This window comes from Protopterus annectens, chromosome 3.part1 (assembly GCF_019279795.1).
Source record: "Protopterus annectens isolate FY-2018-M chromosome 3.part1, PAN1.0, whole genome shotgun sequence".
Classification (NCBI taxonomy): Eukaryota; Metazoa; Chordata; order Ceratodontiformes; family Protopteridae; genus Protopterus; species Protopterus annectens.
In genome coordinates this window covers 1,631,103,130-1,631,118,860 of record NC_056732.1, presented here as the reverse complement: position 1 = coordinate 1,631,118,860, position 15,731 = coordinate 1,631,103,130, and the positions used below count along the sequence as shown (strand labels likewise).

General features: G+C 43.1%; 1 protein-coding gene across 1 annotated transcript in view; it reads left to right on the top strand.

The window, feature by feature from the left end:
* DUS3L (dihydrouridine synthase 3 like) overlaps positions 1-15,731 on the top strand; it is a 654,647-nt gene that overhangs the window by 595,196 nt on the left and 43,720 nt on the right. Inside the window, exon 13 of the mRNA XM_044067654.1 lies at positions 268-396. Within this exon, the coding sequence (XP_043923589.1) occupies positions 268-396 (129 nt within the window). The remainder of the gene's footprint in view (positions 1-267; positions 397-15,731) is intronic.

Sequence of the window (15,731 nt, the reverse complement as noted above, 5' to 3'; positions counted from 1 at the left end):
AGCACTTGCACAAACCTACTTTCATATAGCTAGTCTGTGCTAAGAAGCATGTCTTCTGAGGTGGAAGGACTGTCCTGCACAGACAAAGAAACATGGTAAAGCATCACGAGACACCTGTCAAATCCAAAATCTGAACCCTGGACAGACCTTAAAACCATGAAACAGAAACTTGAACTAATCTACATTGATGTAGTAAGAGACTGATAATTTTGTCGTCATGTATGCTGACCAGATGTTTTGGAATAATTTATTGTATACTTTTTTTAGGTATATTCCAGTTGGTTTATTGGAACATTTGCCACAAAAAATTAATGAGAGACCTCCGTTTTACATGGGCAGAGACTATATGGAGACGCTTATGGCTAGTCCAGATGTCAGTGATTGGATAAAAATAAGGTAAGTAGAAAGTATGCTCAAATGTTTGTCTTTTTGCTTTGGACTTTAAATCCCTGTTATTTTGTTTCTCATGCTGTCTCCAATGCCATTGTTTATTACATAAAAAGTATGCTTCTGATAGACTTTCACTGATTGAGTCTTCAACGTTCAGGTCCAACCACTTAACAAGATGATTTGGATCCTAGCGTAGCCACGGATAGTTACCAGATAAAGATCGTGTCAGAGGTGATCCACAGCAGCCTTTTTAATATTCTTTATGAATCCTCCCTGTTTGACCATACAGTCCATCTCCCCATCCAACTGAGTTGTCTTTTAGATCATCCCCATCTCGGCTGGCCATATCTCTTTCCAGTTAGGTTGGTGAAAGTCAAGTGGTTATGGTCCTGGATGGATCATCTTTTTCCTGTTCATACTTGGCTTCCCCCGTACATGTCTTGGCAGTACATTCAAGGTGCAGAATTATGTGGGTGCAGTGTGGGGATGTCAGCTCACTCATGCAAGAGGCTGCCTTTCACTGGCCCAACCCTTGCTACAAGCCCACAAAAAGTTGAAGCTTCCCACTATTTTCCTTAGTAATGTCCACCAAAGAATCACAGAGGAGGACATGCACTTGGATTGGATGAGATAAGAACAGCTGCTGCTTTCTCATCCCACCTACTGAGTCGTCCAGTACACAGTCCAACATTTGAACCCAGATTGTCTGCTTTGTAGCTTGGGCTCCATCCCTTTGTACTTAGTAAAAGTGTGTGCTCCTCATCTCTTGTTACATTTTTGGCTTACCGTTGTTTCTTATTTTAACCTATATTTTGTCCAAGTATCTTCCCTGAACATGCACTAACACTTGAAGAAGAGTGCTACAAAAATAAATTACCTGAATACGAGTCCAACTGTGTTGTTGCATGTAATTTGTCGTCTTCAAACAGTGTGAAAAGCCATAGACACTTATAAAGGAAATGGGACAGGCCTGTTAAGACTGGGAGAAAACAAAAGTAGCTTGCCTTTGGATTTTGTCTTGAGGGCTGCCTCAAGCGCTTTTCTTAAAACTGAGAAAAAGCGGTGATTAAATTCTTTTTCTGGCTGTTCTTTTGCCAGTAATTGGATCTGTTATTACCCAGTAATGATTTTGGTGACTGATTTACAGGTGCAGCAACTTATCTCAGCATCCCTCTCATTTTCCCCAAATAACTTAATTTCTTTAATGTAGGGTGGAATTCAGCTTTGCAAAGTGTGGCCCTTTACATAGCCTCACAGCATGGAGACCAAGCCAAAACCAGTCAAGGACAAAATACATAAATCTGGGACATTTTTAAAATATTAACACTGAATGTTGAAAGAGTAAAAGGATTTCCTCAACATGCTTGTTCTGAAGTCATTTTTAGTTGTAGCATCTGTCAAAGTTCTTCTCTGTTTTAAGTATCTTTATTAAGCCATCACATTTTAAACAACTGCACCATGGGTCTTCACACACTAATAGAAAACAAAGCATAACAGTTTCCATAATTATTGTCATGCAGTTTACATTTTAACAGTCTGTTCCCTCCAACATTAAATTGCACACTTCTGCCTCCCTTTAATTCTACTCTTCTTCCTGAGCATTATTTCTGCATGTATTGTTCCCACATGTTTGCTATGATATTTGCTCTTTTCCTTTTCTAAACATCTCACATCCAGCTCTTTATCTCCTTTAAAATGTTCAAAACTTCTGTTTGATATAGATTTGGATTCCATTTCTAGTACTTGCTTTACTGTGTCTTGACAATTCAGATCCTACATCCCAGCTCAAAAGAATCATTCAGTTGCTAACATTTATCACACCATTTCTGACAGTATACACTATCTTGTTATCCATCCATCCATCCTCAACCCCTTTTTCCCATTTTTGCACAAGGGGTCGAGATGTCACTTCAAAAGTGACAATCATCTTGAGCCAAGGTTTTACACCACCAGGTGGCTAGCCTTGCTGCAGTAATTCATCTGTGCCACTCACTCGCACACACACCTATGGGCAGTTTAGAATATCCCATCCACCTACTGCATGTCTTTGGAATGTGGGAGGAAACCGGAGCACCCAGAGGAAAAACACACACAAATGCAGGGAAGATGTGCAGAATCCGCAGAGAAGGCACCCGAGCCGAGAATTGAACCAGAGAACCTCTTGCTGTGAGGTGACAATGCAAACCACTGCGCCATCCATTTGCTTTCTACTTGTGAAAAAAATCCTCTGAAGTCTACTTGAAGTATACACCTTCCTATGAAAACACTTCCATGTAAAAATCCTAACTGTAGTATAGTCCCAACCTGCAGGAGCTTCCCTTAATCACCTGTCTGTGCTCACTTTTGCTCGGGTTATCCGCAAGTTTCGGGATCGTCCCCACCACCACCTTCGGTTCTGAAGCAAATTTTCAGCAAAAGCTCAAGTCAGTCCTGGGAAATCTCCGCTTTCAAACACAAGCCTTCCAGTAGAATTAATTATTAGTTTGCTCGGGCCATCCACAAGTTTCGGGATCGCAACCCCACCTTTGGTTCTGAAGCAAATTTTCAGCAAAAGCTCAAATCAGCCCTGGGAAATCTCAACTTTTAAACGCAAGTCTTCCAGCAGAATTAATTATTAGTTTGCTTGGGCCATCCACAAGCTTCGGGATCGCCCCACCACCACCTTCGGTTCTGAAGCAAATTTTCAACAAAAGCTCAAATCAGCCCTGGGAAATCTCAACTTTTAAACACAAGCCTTCCAGTAGAATTAATTAGATGAATGTCATTGAATTGTTTTTAACAATTTTCTCTTACTTTGTGACCATCATTGTGAGGTGAGCACAGCTCCATTGAGCTCCATTCAGCTTCTAACTTGGAGAGCTTTAATGACGTTGGTCAATAGGTAGAAACATGCTCTACTAATTGTACAAGTTCCTTATTCCCTCTGTATACAAACAGGTGAGCTCCAGAGTCTAAGGTTAAAACTATTCCAAAACAAACCTTTAGTTCAGTCCCAATTCCCTTAGCTCTACTCACCCTTATTTATTTATTTACATTTGTTGACCTGGAGTGTCTGACTGGACGTAGGTCCATTTTCAGCGGAGGCCCAGGGAGAAAAGCTCAACAGTTAAAATAGGCAGACAGTAGTTACATTGGATTACATAGTGATTAACAGTTTAACATAGCAATTAATTACAAACATATTTACAGATGAAGAACATAGTACATCAGTAGACCACTAGAATCTTTATCTGCGAAGTATATAACATACATTAACAAATGTTACAATAAGTTCCTGCTGTATAATAAGTACTAGGCTTATGAGCATCTGAGTTTGCTATAATCAAGGAAGTTAGTGGGGTGAAAAGAAAGGTAGTGGTTGGATGGGGTGGGTGATATTAGAGTGGGAGTTGCAAGGGCATAGCCAGCATGTTTTTAGGTGTGCTTTTAGTAAAGTTTTGAAGTGGGTGCATGATGGTACGGAGGTAATTGTGGGTGGGAGGGAGGGAGTTCCATAATTTGGCTATGGCGCAAGAGAATAGTGCTTCACCAGCAGAGTTATTGGCTTTAGTGATCTGCAAGTGATTTTTGTTGCTGGATCTTAGTGGTTTGGTAGTGCAATAGCGTTGGAGTAGATTCTGGAGGGATGGGACATTTAGTGGATGGTTTACTAGTTTGTGGGCGAGTGATAGTTGATACCATTGAAGGAGGTGAGGGAGTTCAAGCCAGCCCAGTTCAGCAAGTGAGAGAGAGTGGTGATTACGGTAGGATGCCCCTGTGGCAAATTTGGCAATTTTGTTGTAGCAGGTCTCTAGCTTGTTTAGATCGCATTGCCTTAGGTTGGTATATATTGGAGAGGCATAAAGTAGGGTGGAGATAAGGTGGGAATTTGCTACTGAAATCTTTGCTTTGGTGAGAAGTTGCTTATTTCTGTATAATGCTCCTAGTTTTTTGTGGACTTTTTTTATGGTCATGGATATGTGAATGCCAAATTTTAGTTTATTGTCTATTTCCACTCCTAGCAATTTGGTGTGTTCAGTTGGGTATATAGTGGTGTTGTCTTTTGCTGTGATGTTAAAGTGAGAGTTGTTTTGAGAATGCTTGGTGGGTTGGAAGATGAGTAGTTTAGTTTTGTTTGGGTTGAGTATTAATTTGGCATCGGAAGTTTCAACAGAGGAAAAGGCTTCCTGTGTGACTTTTTGCAGTTTGGGTAGGGACTGGGCTGAGCAGATGATGGTTGACTCATCTGCGTATTGTATGAGTGTGCCATGTTTGGTGGCAGAGGCTAGATTATTGGTGAAAATAGAGAAGAGTAGGGGTCTAAGGATGGATTCTTGGGGAACCCCTATGGAGACAGATAGTTGGGGAGATGTGTCATTCTGCCATACAACGGATTGTTGGCAGTCAGACAGGTAACTCTGAAACCAGTTGGTGACTGATTGAGAGAAGAATAGGTTATTGAGGACAGATACGAGTTGTTTGTGTGGGACCATGTCAAACTCCTTAGAGTTTGCTAGCAACATTTGGTTTCTGTAAGCTGAAAAGCTCTAACATAGTGTATTGTCTTACTTACATTTCCTGGCTCCTGATTGATTGTTTCTTTTCTATTTGGAATCCCTCCTGCTGGGGTTGCTCTGCCAGCTCTGTTCACCCTTCGGGCTCACTTCACTCCCCTACCCTGCCCCATATCCCTCCCGCCCCCCAGTGCTTCTACTTTAGAGGACTAGGCACACACTCCCTCACTCTATCCTTCCAGTTAGACGCACTTCCTGTTTCCTCCTCCTAGTCCTATACCATGCTCGTGCTGCACCTATCACTTCTTACTACACTCTGATTACTGTCTCACCTCACTACTTATCACCACAACACATTGCAGACACCCATTTTGCATCACACCACAAACCCACCTTACCATATTAATCCATGTACATATCTCACCATCAGTCCTACACTTGTCAATATTACTAGTCTCCAATATTTTCCATTTAAGTTAATACCTACTAAAGATAGTCACTATAATCCTCAATTATTCAACAATGAACTTCTCAAATGATTGAAACTACTTACCAACATTGCCTCTAGGCTACTGCTTAGTGGTGACATCCACCCAAACCCTGGACCCTCTCATATAGGACCAACCCATCTAATCACTCTAGTCTCAACACCCCCACACTTGGAATCCTAAACAGAAAAAAATCAGACCTATTGGTAATGAACATTAATATTAGTAGTATAGCCAACAAATTGGACATCCTCCATGCCACTCTAGCTACATACACCCCAGACATAGTCATAATCACTGAAACATTGTTAAAACCAAGTACAAAAGATAATGAAATACTACCCCCAAGTTACTCCATACTACGGGTGGATAGACTCAACAAAAGAGGAGGTGGAGTTGCTGTCCTCTCTAAAGACCATCACACTTTAACTTTCCTTGAATGCAAAACCCCACAACTGGACAGTGCAGAAATCATCTATACCACACTAACCAGAAATTCAAGAAAAACACTTAATATGGCTGCTATATCCCACCTGGAAATAATGTCCCAGTTATAGAATGTCTATTGCACTGGGTAAGTACTACCCTTAGTCAAGAAACATTCATACTGGGTGATTTTAATTTAGACTGGTTTGCATGTGATACAGATCACCCCATCCATCACATAAACTTGCGTGGTTTTACTCAAACTATTCAAGAACCTACCCGAATAAATAAAGCTAGTAAAAAACAATCCACCTTGGGTTGGATATTATTAAATAACTCTGCTCACTCATTCCAATCAGATTGCCTTCCTGATGATCTGAGCGACTACCTACCCACATTTCTTATACGACAACACATATTCCCACCAAAACCTACTATGTTTAAACAACTCAGAAAAAACATAACTTTAATCTTGACAATTTCCTAGCTGACCTACAAAGGTGCAATTGGACTCAACTCAAATACCTTGACCTATATGATGCAGTGAACCACTTTAATAAATCTTTCTTAGATATACTAAATGCACATGCGCCTGTTAGAACCATCAGGGTAAAATCAAACTATGCCCCTTGGCTAAGCAAAGACACTAGGGCCCTTCTGAAAACTAGAGATAAAGCTTGGGAACTGTGACGTAAGACTAACACAGTAGTTTCTAAACAGTATCAAGAACTTGAGGCAAAAAAACAGATAAAACAGGATAAAATAAATATCTATCATAACATTCAAAACGCACATCAAAAAAACCCTCAAAAATTCTGGCCAGCTATAGACTCAATCCTTCACCTAGGAAAATCTACTAACCAACGCCAAACATCTACAACAATTTCAGTAGCATAGCTACCATTTTTAACAAACATTTTACTGTATCGATAATTGCCCTTTCCAGACAGCAAACTCCTACTCCTGATACCAAACCAGCCAAGTGTACAACTAGCAATCCCTCATTCTCTTTCTCCCCAGTTCCTACAGCCACTATAAAAAAAAAAAAAAAACTACTACAGAAACTAAAACTTACTACACTTGCCATAGATACCTTACCCAGTGAATACTTCGAAATTGCAGCTGAATATATAGCCTTCCCAGTATCAATCCTTATAAATAGATCCATTCTCGAAAACAAGGTCCCCTCCACTGTGGAAAATTTCCCATGTAATCCCACTTCATAAAGGAGGACCGTCCACAGAACTGACAAACTATCGGCCAATTGCTATTCTTTCACCTCTTTGTAAGCTACTCAAAAGGTGTATTCATCTCCAGGTCATGAAATTCTTACTAACAAATAACATTCTCACAAACACTCAGCATGGGTTCCACCCATCGCATAGTACCACTACAGCTCTCATATCCTTCACTAATACTGTAAACCATCACAGGAATAACAACTTTATATCTGCCATCTTTCTAGACCTATCAAATGCTTTTGATATGGTCTCCCATTCCAAACTAATAGATGTACTAACTGAATTATCCTTCTCGCCATTTGCCACAGCATGGTTTCATAACTGTTTATCTGGCCTTCAACAATCTGTTCTGTGGCAGGGTGATCTGTCTCCACACCATCCTTTATCCATTGGTGTCCCCCAAGGATCTATCTTGGGCCCTCTCCTTTTTTCCCCTCTTTACAAATAATCTACACACAGCTACTCCACATGGTTCTGTAATACAGTATGCAGATGATTCAGCACTTATCTGTGCTGCCACTTCTCTATCAACTCTTCATTCTCAAACACAGGAATCTTTCACTTCTGTTGAAATATGTTTAGCCAATGCCCATGTAATCCTGAACCCAAACAAAACTGAATTATTACTCTTCCAACCTAACAAGACATCTGTCTCATGCCCAACATTTAACATAATAGCCAAAGACAATGCTGTGATCTCTCCAACAACCCATACAAAGCTTCTTGGAGTGGAAATAGAAAATACCCTAAAATTTGACGTGCATGTCTCCCTAACTATAAAAAAGTCCATAAGAAAGTTGGAAGTTTATATAGGCACAAAAGATTTCTGACCACAATGGCCATAATTACATAAGCACAAACCCATCTGCTCTCTGCTCTACTATATGCCTCTCCAATTTTAACTAATCTAAGTAAAACTGACTTATCTAAGCTAGAACCATGTTTTAATAAAATTGCTAAGTTTGCATCTGACTGCCCATATAGAACAAGTCATTGTACAGCTTTAAGGATACTAGACTGGCTTGAGCTTCCCAATATTATTCTTTACAACCAACTCTAACTCACAAAATTGTAACACAACCAACTAGAACCCCTGCACTACAAAATCTCATCCTTCCTTACAGTTCCAGCAGACCACTTTGCTCTAACAACAAGAACTTACTTACCATCTTCAAGGCTAACAACACTGCAGGAAAATCTTTATTTTCCAACTATATATCTCGTGTATGGAACATCCTTCCTAACTCCATTCTCTCAATCTCGTCCACTAACCACATTAAGCCATCACTTAAAGCTCATCTAAAACATAAGTGGCTATGTTCCTGTACTAACCCCTCATGAGTGCTCTGATACATCACAGTATACCCAAAACATATCAAACTTCTCCCCAGTGTTTAATCCTTTGTTCCTACTGACCTGTCTTAACCTTATATCTTGACATAAGTCATACCTACAAGTAGTTCTAGCTATGTTCAAAGCCCAGGTTTCGTTATCAAGATGTAACAAATTTGTATGTTCTTATGTATACTACACTTTACTTTATACTTTATTGATTATTGTAATGTGTGCATGAAAATTTACTGTTACTCATAGAGCTTTTCTCCCCGGGCCTCTGCTGAAAAAGGACCTGTGTCCAGTCGGACTTTCCCAGTAAACAAATGTTAAATAAAATAAAATAAATCTTCTGGGCTTTACTTGCTTGGGAGCCCTACAGATTTTTTTTCCATTGTTCATTTCTAAATTGCTGTGTTATTCTGTTTTCCCAGTCTTTCTATCCTCCTCTGATTGTTATAGTTACCATGCAATATTTTATACACCCTACTAACTTTCTCTTTTTTTAAAGTATATCCTGTTCTAGACTCAATTAAAACTCTAACAGAGCTGGTCTTTCATTTAGCACTTCCCTGTCCCTTTCTGTTTGCCTATACTCTATCAGTCCCTGAAGTGGAAGGCAGTGTCTAACCTGTAGTACAGAGCCCTTAGTGTCACCTAAGTCTGATGCCTTTAACTCCAGAGTCATTTGCTCCCAATATCTTGGTTCCTTTGGTAATGTCCTCTAGTGAATTCAAGACCCTCTTGCCTATTTTCGATAGCTGTACGTACAGACATCCATATTGATAAAATATTTCTCTCTTCCTGCACCGGCTTAGTTCTTAGACTATTTTCTGCCTCTTTATGAATATGATATCCCATATGGTTGCTCCTATTCTCTGTAAGGACTTGCATTTAATCTCTCACATGCTTACTTTCCCTCTCCCCACCCAATTTCATCATTGTCCTTTTCTACTCTGATTTACAACAACCTGCTTTAGTAATGAACCTTAACTGCATAGCTTTAAAGTATCCCGAAACCACCTTATTCTCTAGTGAGAATCAACTTATTTTACTTAACTTACCCTCTTTCTCTCCCAAATTAACTCTTTCAGCTCTTTACTAATTACCACCCACAACTCCTCCTCTGGTTGATAAAAGTACATCTGACCTGTATATAAGACTAAAGGGAACAAAACATATTTACTGCTTTTTATCTTGATATCCATATCCATAATCAGGAGCTTCCACAGTTTTTGTATTAACTTCTACTCAGTCAGCTCCTTGGCTGCCACATTAGAATCCTTTATGTTAAGTTGTCAATCTTGCCTTCATTCTTGCTGGATGGGTTCGGAGCCGATCCTCGGCTCCGACTCGGCACTTGCTAAGCTCGAGAGCTAATTTTACCAGCTCGAGGCAACCCTATATCCCATGATGCAAGGCAGAGACTACCCAGATCTCGTTTGCTGCTTCACTAACGAGGTGCCTCTTTTACCAGCTCTAGGTAAGTTTTTCTTAGAATAAGACTTTTAGTCTCATCCCCTTTATTTTTCATAACCCTAGTAGTTTTGTGAACTTTAACGTTTATTTTAACCCTATTCCCGTTAGTGTTCCCTTTTTTTTCGGGTTATTTATCCCCTTCCCTAGATTAGGCCTTAGGCCTTTCCCTTTCCTAAATTTTCCTGTCAGGGATTTTTGTGTATGTTTGAGTGTTGCATCCCTGTTAAGTTTAGTTTTTTGGATTGGGTGTTATTTGTGTGTGTGTGTTTGTGTTTTTCACTGTCAACTTGTGTTCCCTTGACACACAGCTATGTCGAAGGACACAAAGGTCTCAGGCTTCAAGAAGTGTGACTCGTGCTGTCAGAAGATGTCTCTGACAGACGGTCACACTTCTTGTGTTTACTGCCTGGGACCTCTGCACCTGCAGGACTCTTGTGCTATCTGTCATGCCTTCAGCCCAAGAGTCCTGCAGGAGCGCAGAAATAAATTAATATTGAGGGGCTTATTAAAGCCTGAGAGCTCCCCGACTAAGTCTGCTCCGGGGAAGCCCTCGAAACCTGTTAAGCCTTCGGCCGCAAGTCCCAAGCCGTCGGCTACTGGTTCAACTTCTTTAGTGTCGAGATCGGCTCCAGCCGGAGCTGATCCTTCCATGCTAGAAGTCACAGTATCGGCTCCATCCGGCGCCAATACTGCCAGATCTGGACACTCAGTTTCAGCTCTGGCCGGAGCCGACGTATCCTCGGTTCCTTCGGCTCCACCTATCTCTAAAAAGAGATCTCGATCCCCCTCATTGGAATCGATACGTCCGGCTCCGAGATCACCCTTGCTCTCGGAGTGGAGCCATTGGAGCCTTTCTTCTCGGTCGTCTAGGCTGTCTGATCACGACCTTGAGAGAGTGGTGAGTAGACTATTGAAGTCTCAGGCATTGGCCCAAATGCTCCATAGCCCGTATCAACAGACGGTAGCTATTTCACATCCACCTAACATTCCTCCTTCGACTCTCTTACAGAGCTCGGAGCTGGAGCTCCTCGGAGCCGTGACTGTTGTAGCTTCGGAGCCGATACCACCCCTTTCGGCTCAGTCGTCCTCTGCTCCAATTTCCTCCTTGAGGCCTTCATTGGAGGGATCCGGGCGTCTGGTCTCTCTCGTCGGCTCCGAGGGGGCGAGTGGCATCGGACCCTTGTCTGGCCCCGTTCCGTTCTCCCTCTCGGGGCTTCGGCGTTGGTGAGCTCAGCCCCGACATCTGCCTCGGAGCCTTCCCTCTCGGTGAGGCCTGGAGTTCCTATCTCTTTGGAGCGGGAACCTTCTGGTCTCTCTGATGGGGGAGCCTTCGAGGTGATGAGGAGTGTACTAGCCCCTGGGTGTAGTCAACGGTCAGTTTCATCAGCTCCTCCCACTACAGTGCCTGCTGACATGTCTTTCCACTCTCTTGTTCCCGGACCCAGAGATCCAACGCCTCAGGTTTCCCCATTGGGAATATCTTCCTCTTCCGAGGCTTCTCCTGATCCCGTCAGGTGAACCTCTGCATAAGAGGACATGTAAGAGGAAACATCTAGACTCTCCTGAGTCTATTACATCTGATACTGACTTGGATGAGTCGGAAGGATCCCCAAGGTCCTCCTCTGAGGATGTCTCTTTCTCAGACATCTTTGACCTCCTTAAGCAGAGGGGGAACTGGCCCTCCCTTAATCCTTCCGAGGATGAGTCAGTCTACCTGGAGGCGTTCGGATCTCGACCCTCCACCTCCTGGGTGTCTCCGCCTTTCGACCCTCTTATGGATGTAGTGGCTCGGAAGGCGTGGATGGCCCCGGATTCGGTGGAACCTATTCCTAGGAGGCCGCCTAAATTTATTACGGCCCCACCAGATAGACAATATTTGACAAAAGGTGTCCCGGTTGATGCCATGGTGGTGGCTGCAGCCACCAAGAAGGAACTAGCTGATCCTTCAGTACCTGTCCATCCTCCTAACAAGGATTCTAGGACTATGGACAGGTACGGCAAGCGGATTTTTTCTTCAGCGACCTTTGCCATGCGATCGCTGAACTACTTGTGTCACTTCACCCGCCTTCAAAGAGATGTTCTTAAAGAGTTGGGAGAAGTTTTACGGGATCCGTCAGCTGCTGGGTCTCAGGATAAGATTAGCTCACAGCTCGGAATCATTAACTCCTCCATGCGGCTCATTTCTTATGCAGCCGATTGAGCGAGTAGAGCTGCAGGCACAGGAGTGGCTTTAAGGCGTCAGTCCTGGATGCGGCTTTGTAATTTTGCAGACCCCTTCAAGGCGTCCTTCACAAACTCCCCTTTTGATGGTTCGACCTTGTTTGGACCTCAAGTGAAAGACACTTTGACTAGATGCGAACAAGATGGCAAGACTCTTTCTGCCGTAGGAGTCCGTTTCTCCACCCCTTCAAGACCTTACCCAAAAGGTCAGAAGGGAGGGAAAATGTGGTTCTGCAAATCTCGAGGAGTCACGCCTGACGTACGAGGTCAGTTTACCCCCAGAGGCAGAGGGGGTAACAACAACAGACGCCGCCCTAGGGGCAGTGGGGGTCTGCAGAATCAGGGTAGCAGAGAGCCTCTTTCTGACAAACCCTTCCAGCATTCCTGAGATGTTGCCCGATTGTCCACCTTCAGAGGCAGTCAGGGGAAGATTATCGCTGTACCCAATAGCCTGGCTTTCCCTTTCTCAAGACAAATGGGTACAGTCGATTATATCCGAGGGTTACAAAATTTCCTTTATTCAAACCCCAATTCAGCAAAAGGGAACCCTTCCAGACGTTCCACCTGGTCTAAGGGAACTAGCAGTACCAGAGATATCAAGTCTGCTAGCAAAAAGAGCCATCCAGCCAGTCCCAGCAGACCAAATAGGATCCAGAATCTACTCAAGGTTCTTTTTAGTTCCAAAAAAGACAGTGGACTGGAGACCAATATTAGATCTGAGCAAACTAAACAAGTGTGTAAAGAAAACAAGATTCCGGATGGTCACGCTTCAGTCCATTCTACCCTTTCTGGGCAAGGACAATTGGATGTGCTCGGTAGATCTTCAGGATGCGTACTATCACATAAAAATTCACAGGCGCTCCAGAAGATTTCTCCGCTTTCGGCTGGGGACCAGTCACTTCCAATTCAGGGCCCTGCCCTTTGGACTCACTACAGCCCCCAGAGTGTTCACCAAATGTATGGCAGCGGTTACAGCTCACCTGAGACGTCAAGGATTCCAGGTGTTTCCATATCTAGACTACTGGCTCCTCACTGCCACCACCAGGCATCAACTTCTTCAGGCCAGAGATTACACCATTCACATTTGCAGAGGGCTAGGGATTTCTATAAATTTCGAAAAATCTGCCTTGTCGCCTTGTCAATCTATTACTTTTATAGGCGCAAAATTGGACACCGTACAACTTTCAGCAAAGTTAACAGACCAAAGGATCTTGGACATTCAAAGTCACGTCCAGGTGATTCTTCTCAGCAATAAAATTCAGGCCAGATTTGCTCTGAAAGTATTAGGTCTTATGGCGGCTGCCATAACACTTCTTCCCTTTGCTCACTTTTACATGCGTCTTCTACAATGGATGCTATTCGCCCAATGGTCCTTTCAACAACTTCCCATGCGTCACAGGATCATAATAACTCCAACTTGCAAAAGGCATCTGACCTGGTGGATATCGTCCCCCCAAGTCCATCAGGGCAGACCCTTTGTTCCTCCTGCCCCGGTCTCCACGGTTACATCGGATGCCTCCCTGATCAGGTGGGGGGGCATTATCAGGGCAGGATGGTCCATGGCACTTGGCAACCTTTCGAATACCACCTGCACATAAATGTCCTAGAGATAAGAGCAGTGCTTTTAATGTTGCAAGTCCTCAATGACTCTCTTCCCCTGGGAACTATTGCAGTCCAAACGGACAATATGTCCATAGTGTGGTATATCAACAAACAAGGCGGAACCAAGTCCTAGCCACTGTGTCGAGAGGCTCTCAGACTATGGCAGTGGGCAATCTCTTCTCAGCGGTTTCTGATAGCAACGCATATCCCCGGGAAATCCAACATCATAGCGGACAGGTTGAGCAGAGCTATTCTCATGCCTCACGAGTGGTCTCTCAAACAATCAGTGACGGAAGAGATTTTTCAGGAGTGGGGCCTTCCTTGCTGCGACCTTTTTGCTACACCTCAAAACAGAAAATGCCCAGACTTCTTCTCTCTCTTCCCCCTTCCAGGCCATCCCCCCAGAGACGGTCTAACCCAAGATTGGCCCCGGGGACTTCTTTATGCCTTTCCCCCCTTTCCTCTGATACCTCAAGTAATTCAGAAAGCAACCGCCTTGAGAGCCAAGTTGATTCTCATTGCCCCTTATTGGCCTCGACAGATATGGTTTCCGTTCCTACATCGTTATCTCTTGGTACAGCCATGGCATCTGGACCCGGTTCCAGATCTTCTGACCCACCAGTCGGGGCAGCTGCACCAATCCAAACCTTCTCTCAAATTACTGCTTGGTTGCTCCACTTCCATCCTTTGCCAGGCTTCCTATGATTTCTAATCCCGTCCAGGATATCATAGTAGCTTCCCTAAAATCCTCTACCAGAAGGATTTACACTAGTAAATGGCAACATTTCTCCTTCTGGGCAAAAGCTAGGAACATAGACCCCTATACTGCTCCGATTCATTCGGTCTTAGACTTCCTAGCTGAGATTTTTCATTCAGGATCCTCTTCCTCCACAGTAAAAGTTCAGCTGGCAGCCATTTTGAATTTTCATATAGGCCTTTTGGACCACAACATTATGTCACATAAACTTTGCAAGGCATTCCTTCGAGGTATCTTTTTACTTAAACCTCCGATTAGAGACCCCCCACCACAGTGGGATCTAAATTTAATTTTAACATCCTTGATTCTCCCCCCTTTCGAACCTGCGGCTGCCTGTTCGTTGAAATTTCTTTCTTGGAAGACACTCTTTCTAGTCGCCATTACTTCTGCCAGGAGAGTATCTGAGCTTCATGCTCTCTGCATTCGTCCTCCCTACTTAATTTTCCACAAAGACAGGGTATCTCTAAGGACTAATCCGTCTTTCTTACCCAAAGTGGCATCGCAGATGAACCTAAATCAATCCATTGATCTTCCAGTGTTTTTCCCAAATTATTCTGATAGAGCGGAACAAAAATTACATTGTCTTGATGTTCACCGCCAGCTCAGATATTATCTAGACAAAACTAAACATTTTAGGTAATCTGATCAACTGTTTCTATCCTATGCAGAGAACAGGAAAGGCCTTCCAGTTTCCAAGGTGACTTTATCTAGATGGCTGTCTTCTGTGATTACTTACATTTATCAGCTCAGAGGCAAAGAGTTGATTTCTAGGCCAAAAGCCCATTCTACCAGAGCTCTAGCTACATCTACAGCCTTTCAGGCTAGACTACCAATAGACACATGGGCCTCTCCTCATACCTTTGTTTCACATTACAAATTAGACTTGGCCTCCAGAGACAGAGCGAATTTTGGTTCCACCGTTCTCAAGAGTCTGTTCCATTGAGCCACCCAGGATAGAGGTGCTAGGGACGCGGTCCCATCCAGCAAGAATGAAGGCGAGATTGACAACTTAACATTAAGACGTTATGTACCTACCATAACGTTCCATGTTAGTTGTCTTCTCTCGCCTTCTTTCTTGCGTCCCACCCTCCATCCCCCTAGCCTGGTCAGACCGAGAAGATTATGTCTCTTCTATTAAGAGGCTTTATCCTTTTTTCTAGCTAATCAGCTTCTAGTGTCACTAGATTAGGTTGATCCTTTTCAGAGGATTATGATGATTATGATTGTCATTTTTAGTATTGTTACTTTTCTTCCTCCTTTACAGTTGGAAGAATATATTCCTAATTTCCTTAGCTACCAAACG